The 15300-nt window shown below is 34.9% G+C and overlaps 1 protein-coding gene across 1 annotated transcript in view; it reads left to right on the forward strand.

Moving 5' to 3' along the window:
• CFAP47 (cilia and flagella associated protein 47) overlaps nt 1–15300 on the forward strand; it is a 262195-nt gene that overhangs the window by 72019 nt on the left and 174876 nt on the right. The window contains 6 exon segments of the mRNA XM_058829276.1: nt 5499–5596; nt 6391–6507; nt 10259–10393; nt 10984–11096; nt 14184–14367; nt 14689–14777. Of these exon segments, the coding sequence (XP_058685259.1) occupies nt 5499–5596; nt 6391–6507; nt 10259–10393; nt 10984–11096; nt 14184–14367; nt 14689–14777 (736 nt within the window).

Raw genomic sequence — 15300 nt, forward strand, 5'->3', positions numbered from 1 at the left:
ATCATATTTCTGCTTATCCAGTTGATTGATCAGTTGATAAAAGTGAAACTCAAAGAGAACTCACAGTAAATCCCAGAAATGGAGGGTAAGACCAGAAATAATCTGCTTTCTTCTGATGTACAAAGACTAATCTGAATATAACTGTAGTGTACTCAACAGGTGTTTGCCTAGGCTTTTACAAAAATCTCTGGAAAAGGAGGTTCCACAATCTTCTTAAGGTGAGATGTCCCAGAATTTCCCACTCATTTCCATTTGAAACAGTTTCCTATTGTCTAACATAAACTCAGGCATGGAAAGTTTTGGGTTAAGTCCATCATATCTCTTTTAAAATATTGTGTGCAATGAATCTTTGCTTTTCTAGTAACTTTATACATGTTTGCAGATTGTTATCTTCTCCTTCAGTTTCTCTCTTTCCCCCTTCTTGGCAAAACATTTCCATTCTTTCACTCTTTCAGTGTACTCAGCTCAGGGATTTTTGTTGTAAACCCTTTTATTTGCTCCTTCTCTTGAATTTGGTGCCCATTGCTGGTTTTTCTTTACCAGCTGAGATTTTACAGAAATGAACAGAAGTGAACAGATCAGTCTGTGTGCTTAAGATGCATCTCTCCTGTTAATGCATACTAGCACAGTATTTGCTTTTTCTGCCACAGTATTGGATATACTGTTTTCTCCACATTCTTTCCTGCAGAAGTTCTCTCTATCCAATTTTCCATTTAGCACTTGCGTAATGAATTACTCTTAATTGTAGTATGCTGCAAGCATCATTATTGGATTTCATCCCATTTGTTTCAGATCATTACTCCAGTTGTTCAAGAGCTTAAATTATAGTCCTTTCCTCATGAATACTTGCAACCAATTTTTCTTCCCAAAGCCAGTTCTTTCATCTGTTTTATATTATCTCCAGATGGGAGTAAGATAATCTTGTGCAATTTTTAAAAATTTCATATGAAAATACTGGAAAGTACACAATCTAGGACTTCTTTTTGTGGACAGCTGATAGCAGTTAGGGTTACTGTTTATCAGTGAAGTTTGTGCTTCACTTTACAGGATCTTTTTCCTAGAATACATTCTCATTGCTTTTCTATGGCAGAATGTAATAAAAATCTTACAGAAATTAAAATGCATAGTATTTTTCCTTGGTTCATCCTATCATTTACATGCCAAAGAAATAAAAAAAAGAGACCTAGAGGAATTTATGGTGACTGTTGCTTGGTATTCTGCCAACAAGTAAGTGGTTGGTCATTTTTGTGTAGAATTGTTGTAGGAATTGCCTTGACTATCTCAATATGGAAAATAGTTTTCATATCTCACAAAAAATTTGAGGTTTCAAATCTAATCATAAATATAAAAAAAAATTTGATTTTGGTGGGTTTTTTTTAATTGGTGAGAAATAGATCTTGGCAAAAAAAGCATTGCAAATCCTTGTAAACTTTCTATTGATTCATCAAGCTAAGAGCATCAAGTTTTAAAAAACGCAATGAATCTGGACTTACTTTAAAACAATTTAAGAAAAAATAAAAAGGTGGTCAATAATTAGAGTGCCATGGCAAAACTTGGCTGTTTCTGTATAGAAATGCTTCATGAATGAAGCAAGCAGTGTCTTCAAGAGTTGGCTTAACCTGTCACAAGAAAGATGGAGACAATGCAGTTATACTTGGTTGCTACATGCATGCAACACAATTCCATTACAAGTTAAAAAAAACCCCAGCAAACTAATTACAAGGAAATGCATTCAAGAGTTAGGTTGGTCCCAAATCACTGAATTGACTGTGCATGCTTCTTCCTTTAGGGCTGAGTGGAATCAACAAGTGAAACAGAACTACTCTCATTTCAGATTCCTTGCAGAGGCCTTTTGCAGTATATTTTTACATTTCCATAACCATAACAAGTGTTTGAGAGCACTCATAAATGTCTGTACATCCACTCCAAGCTAACCCTGCTCAGTTATTTTACCAAGTATTTTCACCTCTTGTCATGGGTGAGACAGAGTACAAAACACCCTGTGTTGGGTCAGGATCCTGGGTTTGTTGTAGGACCAACTCTTGTCCTGTTGGATAATTTCACACATCCAGCTGCTTCCCACAGCACTGTTCACATTCCCTCTGTGCCTGGGAGGCCACTGGAACATCAGGGAAAAGTCTTTGTCAATTCCTGCTGTGCTGCTGCTCACAGGCACCAATCTCATGTCCCTCCAAACTCCCTGGACATCCAGTGATGTCTCTCTGGACATCCACATTCGTTTCTGTGCATCTCTCTGATCTTCAGAATCCTCTCCCACTTCCAGAATCTTTCCTCCAATTATGAATTTTTTTCACCTTTTTTCCAGCCCCTGTTGTCTCATCAAGGCCATGGATTCTTTTTGGAAATGTTTCTTTTTTGCTGCTTCTTCTTTTCGTAACTCCAAGTCCCCAGTTTTCCTTATCTCATTAGTCTATATGCAGAGCACAGTTCATTATCTGCCTAATTGGGGCTTCAGTCTCACTCCTCTTCATTAATGGGAGATTTAGAATGTGCCATTTTAGTCTTGGTGTTATCAAAATTTGCAGCCAGCCCTTTTGGGATGCAGCTAGCAAGTAGCAGGAATCTGTCTCAATTCAGAAGTGAAAGTTGGGACATTTTTCTCTCCCTCTGCCCCCAGTCACACAGAGTTGTTTGCTACCTGTTACCATTTATGTTTGAAACTATTTTTGGCCAGGTTTTTATCATTACATTGGATGAAAACCTTTATCCTTGAGCTCCAATTGAATTTTTTTTTTTTTTTGCAAGAAATGCTAGTACAAATGAAATTTAATATATTTACATGCTTAGAGGTATCCTGAGTAATAATTCTGATTTCTATTGTTTATTTCTGCTAAAATTGACTAATTCTATTTAAAAACTTAATTACTGTAGAGTGGTTTGCTGGCAGATGTTCTGCTAGATTTGATGTAATTAGGAAAAATACATTATGTTTTCTGACTAATTTATTCACAAGCCTTTGCGTATGTTGATTGATAGTAGAAGGATTAACTGAAAAACAACAAAAATGCTTATAGAAGTATTTAATTAGCTAAAATGGGAAAATATTCTACTTAATAGGTTTTTTTCTTTATGCTCCCACTGACACAACTATAAAGCTGTAGTTCAAGAAATGATTTTTAAAAAAAATAATCCTACTATGTTTCATTTCCACTGGCACATTTATGTGGCTGCATGGCAAAACGGGATTGCTGATCCAGATTAAACTGTAAATTAATTTTTCACTGCTTTTTTTAAAGCCAGCTTTGTTCCCCAGCTACTTTGTTGGCACACAGAGAATTCTCGCAGCAGGAAAGCAAGGATTAGTGAGAGCACAACAAAGTACAAAAGTGCTGTGTGTGATGTCCCTGGCCATGGCAGGGATTTGGAGCTTGATGATCTTTAATGTCCTTTCCAACACAAACCATTCTGTGATACAGGCACAACTGCTCCTGCTTAAGTGTGCTCAAGTAATGTTCCCACCAGAAGACCAAAAGTAGCAAATAGTATAATTAAAGTAAAATATGAAGTAGGATAAAAAAAATAGTTACTTGTTTTGATCAAAGCATATGGTTTAATGATTTTCCATAACTATGCTCAGCAAATTGATCTAGATTAGTAACCAGAAGAAGAATTCAATATTTGACTTAGCAAAGCAGAAATAGTTAATCTTAAAAAGTTAAAAATAAAAATTTAGAAATGGTGGTTTATTACAAATACTGATATTACCTGCTGAGAGTGAGTCTGAACTCTATTAATAAAAAAAGAAGACAGTTTATTGATTTTTATAGGTCCCAACTATGATCAATAAAATGATGAATTTAAGTTAGAAAGACTGGCTTTTCAGGAAGAAAATATGCTTTCAAAAATGTATTTTGCTATTTTTAAAGTATTTGTTTTGCAGTGGCTACATTAAATATTTTTAAAATAACTGCAAGCAGGTTACCAAGAAGATGGGATGAAACTAATATCTCTTACTGTAGATATTTGTAAAATGGATGTCTGAATTGAGTTAAAATTAATACTGTTGCAATTTAGATGTTGAGGCCCATATTACTGTAATCTCTTCTTGTCATAAGTAACAGGAAGATATTGTATATCCAGTCAGACTGCACCTTTGGTACTTTCCAATATAGAGTTTTCAAGACTTGAAAGTTGAGTTTTCTGTTTGAAAAAGTTCTTTCAGTTAAACAATAAGGAAAAAATAATTTTGACACAGTGAGATTAATGCAAGTTTTAATTTTGTTTTGAAAACCTAAAGAAAATTAAATATTCATGCAAATACTCTTTTAAATACTGTTGGTTGTTTTTAAAAATATATTTAATGAATATTTACAATAATATTATCTAAACTGATTCACAGCATGAATAGGAAAAAATAAGGGATTCTGGCTTAACCCTAAACATCACCACAGTGAAGCAGTGGCAAGCTAAAATCATTTCTGATGTCACAGTTAAGCTCAGACAGATTTACAGACCTTTGTTTATAAATTTGTGCAGCATCTGCTCCTGCTTTTTCTTATTAAAGATGTATGAGTATGCTGAAGCATCTGCAAGTTGATGTAAAGTGATAGACATTTAAGTTTTTTGATGATGACTCATCCATAGTCTATAAATGTCTGATCTTTTTCTGCATAATCACAGATTTTGCTTAGGATCTGGTACAGGGGTTTGTTGTGGGTTGAACTAATTTTTTTAAGTGTAATAGTGAAATAAAACGTATCTAATTTGTCCCATATGAAAAAGCTTGATCCCAGTTTACCTGAAAACCTTGCTGAAATCCAGAGTGTTTCCTGAATTTAGGAGCTTGGACCTGAGATAGTAAAGTTGTGTAAATGCTGTGTTAAATACTTTAAGATATGGATGCTTCAAATAAAATATTATAAATAAACTACATTTAATTTCTTAATGATCAGTTTTATTTTAATAAAAAATTAGAAATACGTAAAAAATTATCTAACCTTCTGAGGCATTGGGGTTTACAACAGTTGTAGAAGTTATGATTTGTACAGAAACAATTGAGCTGTTAGCTCTCATTCGTATTGCATTTATTCCAAATAATTTAATATGACCTTAAAGAAAGTCAGTAACATTTCCTTTTTGTGTCTTAAAAATTTCAACTTTAAAGAATTTCTGCATATTTTCATGAGTTTCATGTAGCTCTACTAATGTTAGGCCTATACCAATAAAAGTTTTACATATTTAGGCTCGTAATCTATGAAGTTAAGTTTAGATTATTTGTTTTCCATTCTGCTGTGATAAATACTCTTACATGCTGCAGCAGAGTGAATAATAGTTAAAATATTCTAGGTGGGATTTTTCAGGTTTTCAGCAACAGCTCTGAAATAGAAATATGTCAGTGAAATTGTACATGTGAATGGATGTTTCCTTCTTTTGTTCTTTCCTCTACTCAGTGATTTAAAACAGTTATCATATCTAGAACGAGATAGGCATCTTGGGGAGAAGAGAGTCTCATGAGTCTTGCTTTGTGTTTTAATCAGGTGGAATACCACCCATGAGGTGGATAGTGAATTTTGACCAAGATCTTCTAGATGGTCTGGTATTGGCAGCACAGATAGCAGCTTATTGTCCATATTTGGTAAGAAAGTTTTTAATATTGTGCATTGCAGTTTTATGGGGTTTATTAAAGTTGGTGTGTTTGTTCGTGCCTTATTTTCCTTTGCAATGCCGAGGAGTGCAGGGAGTGCTCGGGGGTGGCTGTGCTGTGAGCTGTGGTGGAGCTCGGGGTGGTGGGAGCCCCAGAAAAGAGACCTGGAGCAGGTGTTGTGTGACCTGAGGCACAGCCAGGTGACCAGAGAGACACAGCAGGAACAGCCCAGACTTTCACACACTCACACTGAGGCTGTGGAAAAGCCCAGGGTTTCCTTTGCATAGGGTCCCTCCTCAGAGGCACCAGCTCGAGGTGTTCTTCTGTTATTGCACTAAGATTAAATTATTTTAAGGATCCAGATGGCTGAGACTTTGCTGTGGGAAACCTGAGGTCGAGACAGTAGGGAAACCTTGTGTGAGAAGGTGAGAGTGGGGCGTGTGGGGAATCGAGCAGGGCTTCCATCACTCACTGCAGCTCCTGCTGCACGGGCCCTTCAGTCCCAGCTCAGGCAGCTGCCAGTGGCTCCTGGGCACTTGGACAGGGAAATTTCCTTAACAGCAACTCTTGGCCTATGGGCTTTTTAAAAAGAAAAAAAATCCATCCCAACATTTAGCAAGTCATGGGCGATTATTTCAATACTCATTTTTCTTTTTACTGGGTTTATTCTTAGCAGGGAATTTAGGTTCAAAATTTAGATAGTATTGATTGCTGAATGAGCAAAAATACAAAACCAGTAATTTTGCCTAGTGGAAGGCTGAATTTGATTTCTCTGTCTTGTCTAGATCCCCACTCACTTCATAAAGATGTATACTAATCCAAAAACTTATGAGCAGTTTCTGCACAACTCCTTGATACTTGTGAAGGCTCTGCATGCTATCAGTCTGGATCTAGACATAAAGGTAGGTGACTTTATACTAGCAGCTCTTATATATATCAATATCAATATTTTTATTTTTATTTTTTTTATAGTAGTGTTGCACATGCAGTTAAGGTGAAACAAAACAAACAGTTTTGTTTCAGGACGTGTTACTATATGATGGAAACCAAAATACTGCTCCATATGAATAGACTTAATTAGAAGTAATTTCCATAATTCCTTGCTTTGTAGAATCATGCCTGCACAACTAGGTGAACATAAATTAATTCAGTTCAGATTTTAGCATCCTAGATCACACAGTGAGAACTCAAATCAAGTTTATTATTACTATTGGAAGGCAATTTTGAAAAATATGTTTAAGAACAAACACATGCCCTTAACCATAGAAAGAAAGGGTGAAAAAAATTGAATGTCTGGTGACAGTTACATTCATCTCACCATGAAGGCCCATGTAAATTCTGTCCCAGGTTTGATGCACACAGAAACCATCAGCTTTGGATGCTGGTGAGATTAGTACTCACTCGAAAACATAAGCTTTTGGTGTCCTTTTTTTGGGAGGAATACAGTATTCATAATTGTTAATAATCTGTTCCATTAAAAATCTGCTTGGGGTCTCTTTTATATGTTTAGTAAATGTGCTTTACATCTCTGTGGTTTTTACTGCTCTATTGCTCCAAATTTTCAATATATGGTGACCTTACATAGGTTAAATATTGTCCCCAAACCCAGTTCTCTCCTGCTCCTAGTCTGAATTTCTTTAACTGTCCATTTCTGAGTTGATTATGTCTCTGGGATTGTATTGGGCTGTCTGGAGGAGCAGAAGATGCAGTAGAATAGACACAATATTTCAAAGTATGTGAGGAAACTTGCCAAAGGAATTAATGACATTAGGCATCAGAGGCAGAGCTTATTTGTGTGAACAAAGCAGTATAAAAAAGAAGCTCAATTACAACTTTTTTTCCCCCCTTTCCATTTGGTTGTGTTATGATTACAGGAAGAATTTAACCTGTTATTTCCAATTGTATCAGCTGCTATCTTTCTGTCACTTCCTGATGCAGATCACTCTGTTAGAAATGCCTTTGGTATCACAGGCTAAACAAAGAAAATTTACTGACAGGAAGCAAAAAAGTAATCTGGGTGAAACCTTCAAAACAAAGGCATATTCTCCCTCAGCTTTTATTAAGAAAAACAGGTAGTTCAGCACATGAAGGCAGAGGCTTGATGGCAGGTATGAAAAGGGTGTTGAACACATTAGATGTGGAAGCAGAATTCTAAGATATTCTCCTTAATGTACCTGTCTTAAGACTAAATTGTCTACACTTATTAATCCACTTCTGTACAGACTAACAATTTAAACAAAGCTACAATCAGTCAGTACCAGAAAAAGGAACAGATCTAGGATCTTCAAGTTCTGTATTTTAATTCAAAGGGTACATTTTACATAGATTTATTGAAATTCATATATACTTTCCTAAGGTTATTGAAGAAATTCTGAACTATCTTGGTCTGCAGTGATAAAAGTAACAAAATACATGAATCCTTTTGCTGAAGTCTCTTAATTTGGGAATTTTCTGATAGTCTTGTCTCTGAAGTTTTAGCAGGTTAAAATGTTCCAATAGCATTGGCAAAGTTCTTGACTCTGGCAGTCACTGCTTTTAAACTCTCAGGACATTTGCATTAACAGCACAAGCTGAGATGTGTTAGATGTGGAACAGCTGGCATTTTCGATCTAAAAATCGAAGAATCTGTAATAATACAGAAGTTCAACTGTCTGCAAGTCTTCAGCTTTAGGTTTAAATGACACTTTTAATGGAGTTCAAAGCTTTAAAATCCTGTTAAGGCTTAAGGTCGAGATTTAAGATAGAGTACTTCGGGCAATAAATGGTTTCTACTTTCTAATCACGAGTTACAATTCAACCCTAGAGTATTAGTGGTGGCTTTCCACATGTTTTTAATTTGTGTTTGAAATTTTTAAGTTTTACAATGCTTTGGTTTGAAAAAGATTCAACTGAAAGCCTAAAATAAAGTATTACAAGATAGGATGGTGGATAGCAGCAACATGGAGGGAATGTGTGTGACAAAGATCAGGATTGAAAGTGCAGTGATTTGGAACAGCCAGTAAAGGAAATTTGTTTTACTTTCCTTCAGACTTCATTATTTATTACAATTAATTTATAATTATTGCTGTTGTTTGCTAACACATATTTTTAAAAGCAAATAATATTTACAGTGTGAATTTTCTGATGAATCTTGTTAAGAAATGTATTACTCTTTTCTTAAAGCTTAGTTCTTAGACTAGTAGATAAATGGCACAAATGGAGTTTTATGAATTCACAGGATAGAACTGTATTTTCTGAAGGAATAAATTCTCATCTAAGTGGAAATGGATATAAAGAAATAGGTGACAGAAGAAAATCTTCAACAGATAATTACTCTAGCATCTTTCCTATCTTAAATGAAAATGCAGGAAGAGTGAAAAGTAGGGGTGTAAAACCACAGCCTTATTGGAATAATGGTTAACATTCAACAGCCATTACTGAGATAGAAGAATGGAAAAATCAGAATACTTTTCAGACTTCAGGTGTAAAGCTTTTGGCAGAGAAGAAGCTTTTTTACTTTGCATAGTGAATGCATCCTAAAGTTTGAATCTTCAACCAGTGGTGAAAGAATTAAATAGAAATATGAGATGAGACATATGATTACATCAGTGCATGAAGAATATATGAAATTATTCTTAAGAATTACAAGGACAAACATTAACTAGGAAGCCATGGAGAGTTGCAGGGGAACTTCAGATCAATGCCCAGCTATGTATGTACTCACTCTCAGAGCAGGAGCTGTGTGAGAGCTGCTGGGAGCAGGATGAGCTGCTTGGCTGGGCACAGGGCAAGAGAACTTTACCTTGAAAACTTCAAATAAACTTTAACTTGAAAATAAAAATTAACTCAGATAGTTAAGATGATAAATATGTCTATACATCTCTCTTGCAACACTAAAGACACTTCAGAAGAGTAAATGTTTTTTCTCCCTTTTTCATACTCTGTGGCAAGTAATTTCACCTCTCTCCTCAGTGACTTGCCAGAATTCCTGAGAACTAAAGCTGGACATGTTTTGTGGCTGCCATTCAAATTCATTTCTGTAAATCAAATATTTAACTTTCAGGAATACATGCTACCTTTATAAAGCAATTTACAAAAGTATAAAAGGATCTGCAATAGAAACAATTATATTTTGGTTATTTGGAAGGTGAAATTGTCTTAATAAACAATTGCAAAACTATATGTAGGAGTATTTGAGGAGGTATTTTACATAAAGTAAAAGATTTTAATTTTTTTGAAGCTAGTAAAGACATATTTTTTCCAGACAGTAAAGTTTCCTTGCTTTTTCTGTTATGCTGCATTTAATAAAATTATGTTTATTTTGTTAAATTAAATTATGTATTATTTTATAAATTAAATTATGTATGTTATAAATTAAATTATGTATATTAAATTATGTGTATTATATATAAAATAAACCTTTGGGAAAAAAGTTGAGCTTAATTTTTACCTTAGGTTTATCACCAGAACATGTCAATGTTTTTAATTAGTTAGGGTTTTTTTTTGTGCAGTGACAAGATTCCTATTCATGTTAGGCATGAGAATAATCCAGTTATTACAGGTTAGATTAAAAATATTTTTATAATGAGAATTATCTTAATTTTTTTCCTTCTTCTTTAGTCTATCCAGGCACATTTTTAACTAAACAATTTTTTTGTTTGTTTTCAATATTAGGCCACTGATATTTGTGATCCAAACCCTGTCATGATGCTTATTTTGTGTGTCCACCTGTATGACACTCTCCCTCAGTACTTACCCAAGAGCAGTATAGAATTTACAGGTCCTCTCCATGCTACTGTTGTGAAGCAGGTAATGATACCACTGAATTTAGATTCATAGTAATAGATTAGTAATAACTAATAATATAACTAATAATAATAATATATAACTAATAATAATAATAATAACAACAAATAATAGTAATAACTCTTAGATTCATAGTTAGAACACTATGTGTATGTATGTGTTTATATTATGTATAAGCTACAACAAATAATTAATAGGTTTCATGTCATTTGGCTAGTAAATACAGAAGGTTAAATTGTGCATTTTCTGTTTTTATTCCCTTCAGTCTTGGGATTTCACTTCTGTTTTTTCTCCATGCTTGAAAGCACATGAAAAAATCTACAAATTTGACAAATCTGAGATCAAAGAGAGGAATGAGGGATCCACAGGCATAGGAGTGCAGTGTACACTGTACTCTCAAAAATTAAGGTTGGATAATCTGTGGGAAATCTGCACTCCTTTAGAAGGAAAATTATCTACCCAGTTATTTGAAATACTTCCTTATTTTTTGATATCCTTAGTTTGTATTTTGGAACTTACCTGCAGAACACACCCTTTATAGTCTAAAAAAATGAGTAAAAGTCATCTGATCTTGTTGTTTTTTGTTGTGGTAGGTGCGCCTGAAAAACCCGAGCAATAATACTTTGGGATACAGTGCTGTTGTTGTGGGAAGAGATGCTGGTGATTTCTCTTTACCTAAAGGAAACACTGTTACCATTCCTGCTACGTAAGTAATGACTTGTTAGTATTATTGTTTGTAACATTACAGAAATAGAAATTTACTAATTTAAGAGTGTTGAAACACTAGAAATGTGTTCACCTGCAAACAGGGCAAAATTAGTTTGTATAAGGGTTAGGTTTTTCTCCTTAACTTGGAACAAATCTAGAGTAATATTTCAGTGAGACTCTTGCAGTTGAGCTCAATAGAGCTTTAAGAGCAATATATAAGCCTTCAGATCATTACAGGAGTCATCTGTCTCCAAAGTATATATTTTTTTTCCTGTATATCAAAACTTGATTCACATTTTGTACATCTATGCATTTTAGAAGCATGAGCAGGTACACTTCTTTTCTTCTGAAGTCTCAGATTTTGGCTCTTATTCTTAATTTAGGCATGACTGGGAATTAAAGAGATCATGACACAAGTTTGAATAGTATTACACTGCATCTTTTTGCCCCATCCTCCCTCCCCACCAAGATGGATGTGATGTAGTTACTTGTTCATCTTAAATGTCTGAGTGACATCTAATGATTTGAGAGAGATTTAATTTTGGGAAAGCATTAGGTTATAATTTCTGGTAGAAATACTCAGATATCACTATCTCATTGTTTTTGTTCACTAAGTAAATTTTGCTCTTTGTGTGCTACGCAGCTTTTTGAATCAATACAGGAATTTCATTAATCCCTGTTTAACTAGTGAAGACAAGAGGGATGTAGTGGTGGCTCTGGCTGTCAGTTAACAGAGTTTAAGTTTAAGGTTTAATTTTATCAGCAAAATATCCATTTACAGATAAAATGGATTAGAGATTGTAAAAAGAAAAAATAATATCAACATTTGTATGAAAATAAACTGTGAAGGTCAAATTCAAGAAGACTCAACTTAAATACAGTGCTCTTTAAGGGCCATCAATACGTCAGTATTAAATTACATGCCTATTATAAATATATGCAAAGGGAACAACAAATAATGCTATGTTTTCAGCAAGCTGTGAGGCTGATTTGATTCCATTTTCTTTGCAATTACTTCAAATAAGAGTTATCATATAAATTTCATCCTTGAAAATACCATGTGTTTCTGTGAAAGGTCAATACCATGGTTGTTTTCCACTTCACCTTTAAGAAACACCCAAAACAAACCGCAAAGCAAAATCAAGACAGAAGAAAATGTGCACAACCTTGTTGTTGAGCTGCTTGGCATTATATATAAAAACAAATATTTGAAAAATTGCATAGAAATAAAAATCTGTGGAAATGCCAGTCATGCACAGTAACCTCTTCAGAGTTTATCATAATGTCATGATCATTAAATGAAAAATAGGTTCTTTGAGATTAATAGCTTTCTTAATATTCTGGTGCAAGTGTTAAAAATTCCAAGAATTGACGAGCCATATGGGAGTCTTGCAGATTCTTTATGTTAGATCATAATGTTGTAGGTGGGTTTGGAAATTACAGTAATGGGATTGACATTCTCAGTGTAGCTGAGTGTCAAATGTTGCATATGGCATCATGAATTCTTGATCCAAGATTCCCACTCTCCAGGGCACTGCACTGTGCTGTGTAGACTTGCAGTTCACAGCAGGAATACCAAAAACCCTCAGGGTTATACAACAATTCCATAAGATAATTTTCCCCTCACTTTACATTGACACAACGTGTATTAATAGAGATAAAAACTGAGCAACTTTGTGGTTTTGCCACAGAATATAACAATTTAAATCCAAATTCTCAATTGTTGCACGAGTCAGAGGGCAACGATCAGGCAGAAGGGGCTGCACACCGCTGTTGCCTGTCCTTCTTATTTGTGACCAGAGCACACTTCTTAAAACTTGATCCTCATAGTGGCTTTGGGAGTGTATGTCTCAGGCAGTTTATTCCTCTGGGTGCCTGCATCACAGCATGCTTTTTCAGAACATTTTGAATGGTGAGGTGACCAAGGAGCCTCAGATTCTGGGGAACTCAGCAACTCTTCAGTGTCATAATTGGAATTGTCTCCACAGTACGAACTTGAAAGCTGTAAGAGCCAGGTTTACAGAACTTCCAGGATTTCATCATCAATATCCAGAATTGACAATTGGAGACTTCCTGCCTTGTTAAGACTAATATCAAAATCAGAGGGATATTTTGAGTGCTTCAAAGTGAGAGCTTCAGGCACTAAAGTTTTCTTGTTCTTGTTTCATTGAAGTACTGATGCAAATAAAGTCTGAATTTGTACCTAGTCTAAACTCTCCTGTGTGGTCTTCTCCAGTTTTCCCATTAGAGAGAAGCTGTTGCTTGTGCAAGAGAACTTTGTTTTTTCTCCCTCTTAATTACTCAGTTTCACTAATCATTCTGAAGGGTTTTTAACTAATTTCTTTCTCACTTTTCAATGACAATTTGATTAAGACTGTCTTGATCCACCCTACAAAATGCATAACAGGCTGACTGCTTAACTCAGCAAAACCCATTCAGATAGAGGAGCATAAATTGGATCAGTTGTTAACTTAGGGTGATACTCCTATGAAAGAGAACTTCCTGTGCTAGTGAGTGTGTGTGTGTGTAAAAAAAAATTAAGCTACATACTGATGTAAAAAGCAATAAGGATTCAGTATTGTTCTTTATCTATATAGTTCTTTTATTAGAATATTTTAAGGTACTCTTAGGCAGAAGGTTATACTACAACAAAGTATTTCAGAGGAAACAAATGACTTCCTTTTCTAGGACCCTTCCCTTAGAAAGACTCTGAAATGTGCTCCTGAAATTACATTTCTGAGTAATTTCTGAGCCCTGTTTTTGTGCTTTTTTTTTTTTCCTCCATAGGAGACAAGGCTTTATAAATGTGGAATTCACAATTCGTTTCCTGCGCCCTGCTGAAGCAGTATTGATACTGATCTCAAATAAAGTTGATGGAAGAGATGGTGCCACACTGACATTCTCTCTGAAATCTGAAGTTAAGAGTATTGAGCCTCTTGTAAGTTTATATGTGAATGATCAGTATTGTCACCCAAAAAAAATACTGTTATTCTGTACATTATATCAAAAAAAAGGGAGCTGAGATAATGTGAGTTACCATCAGCATTCACCTTGGACCTGTGAATTTTCAGATTTCCAGTATTAGACTATATACATGCAGCAAAAACCCTAGAGGAATATGTAAGATTTGTAAGGACATAAATCACGTTTGGATCCTGAATAAATTGTAAAAATTTGCAGTGATTGCTCTGAAAATAAATCTGGAGCCTTTTCAGCATAGGATTCTTAGTGGAAATTCTGTTATGGGGATGTTGATGTGCTTCAGCCTAGTGATTTCAGATGTCACGTGTAGATGGACCACAAGTTTGTGTTAGATGTTTCTGTATTTGTGCTTTTTAACCACACAGACTGTGTAGTTGTCAGATATGTCCAATCAGGGCAGGTAGGCCCATGTTTGTCACCCACATTCATTGAGCACATCGGGATAGGCTTCTGAACTTAGATGGTGTTTATGTGAGCCTGTCTTTTTTTTAGCCCCTCTGACTCTGTTAGAAAGGAAGGTTGGGGCAAGAGGAAAAATAGAGGGCATGTAAAGATAAGGAAAAAATGATAACTTGGTTATTAGCCTTGTGTTTTCTGTTCTTTTGTAGGGTATGATAAAGTGCAAATCCCCATGTTATGAGCTGAAGAAATTGAACCTAAATGTTACTAATCCCTTCAGAACTGATGGCACATTCAGGTAGACAGTGGTATAAAGACAAGTCTTTAATGATCCTGCTGTTTTATCCACTCTTTTCCATGATTTTCTTCTTAAAAATGTAAAACCTGGAGGTTAAATGATAGGGATTTACATTCCCAAAATTGTTACAAGCACTATGAAGTGGAAGCTATCATAATGAATAAAGAAGATAAATAAGCCTTAATTGAAATCCGTCTCAGTGTAAGCAGTAAAGCTGGAGCTTTAATCAAACAGAGTTCATGAACCTTGCTTGTATTGTTGTGTTTGGCTGAGGTCCAGCAGAATTACAAAGAGAAACAAGCCATGTTAATTAATAGTTGGTTGTTTTTCCCCAATCTGCTTTATTCTGCTGTTTAAGTTATTAAGCGTGAAAAAAAAAAAAAAAAAAAGCTTTTGCCTTGGGGCTTTCATCATTATCAGTTAGTCTAATTTTTAATTTGTATTCATCATAGCTGCAACAACTGCAGTTATAAATGCTACTTTCCTTAGTACAAAGAAAATAGATTCTTGCACCCCTTTAAAA

Source organism: Poecile atricapillus, chromosome 1 (assembly GCF_030490865.1).
Source record: "Poecile atricapillus isolate bPoeAtr1 chromosome 1, bPoeAtr1.hap1, whole genome shotgun sequence".
Classification (NCBI taxonomy): Eukaryota; Metazoa; Chordata; class Aves; order Passeriformes; family Paridae; genus Poecile; species Poecile atricapillus.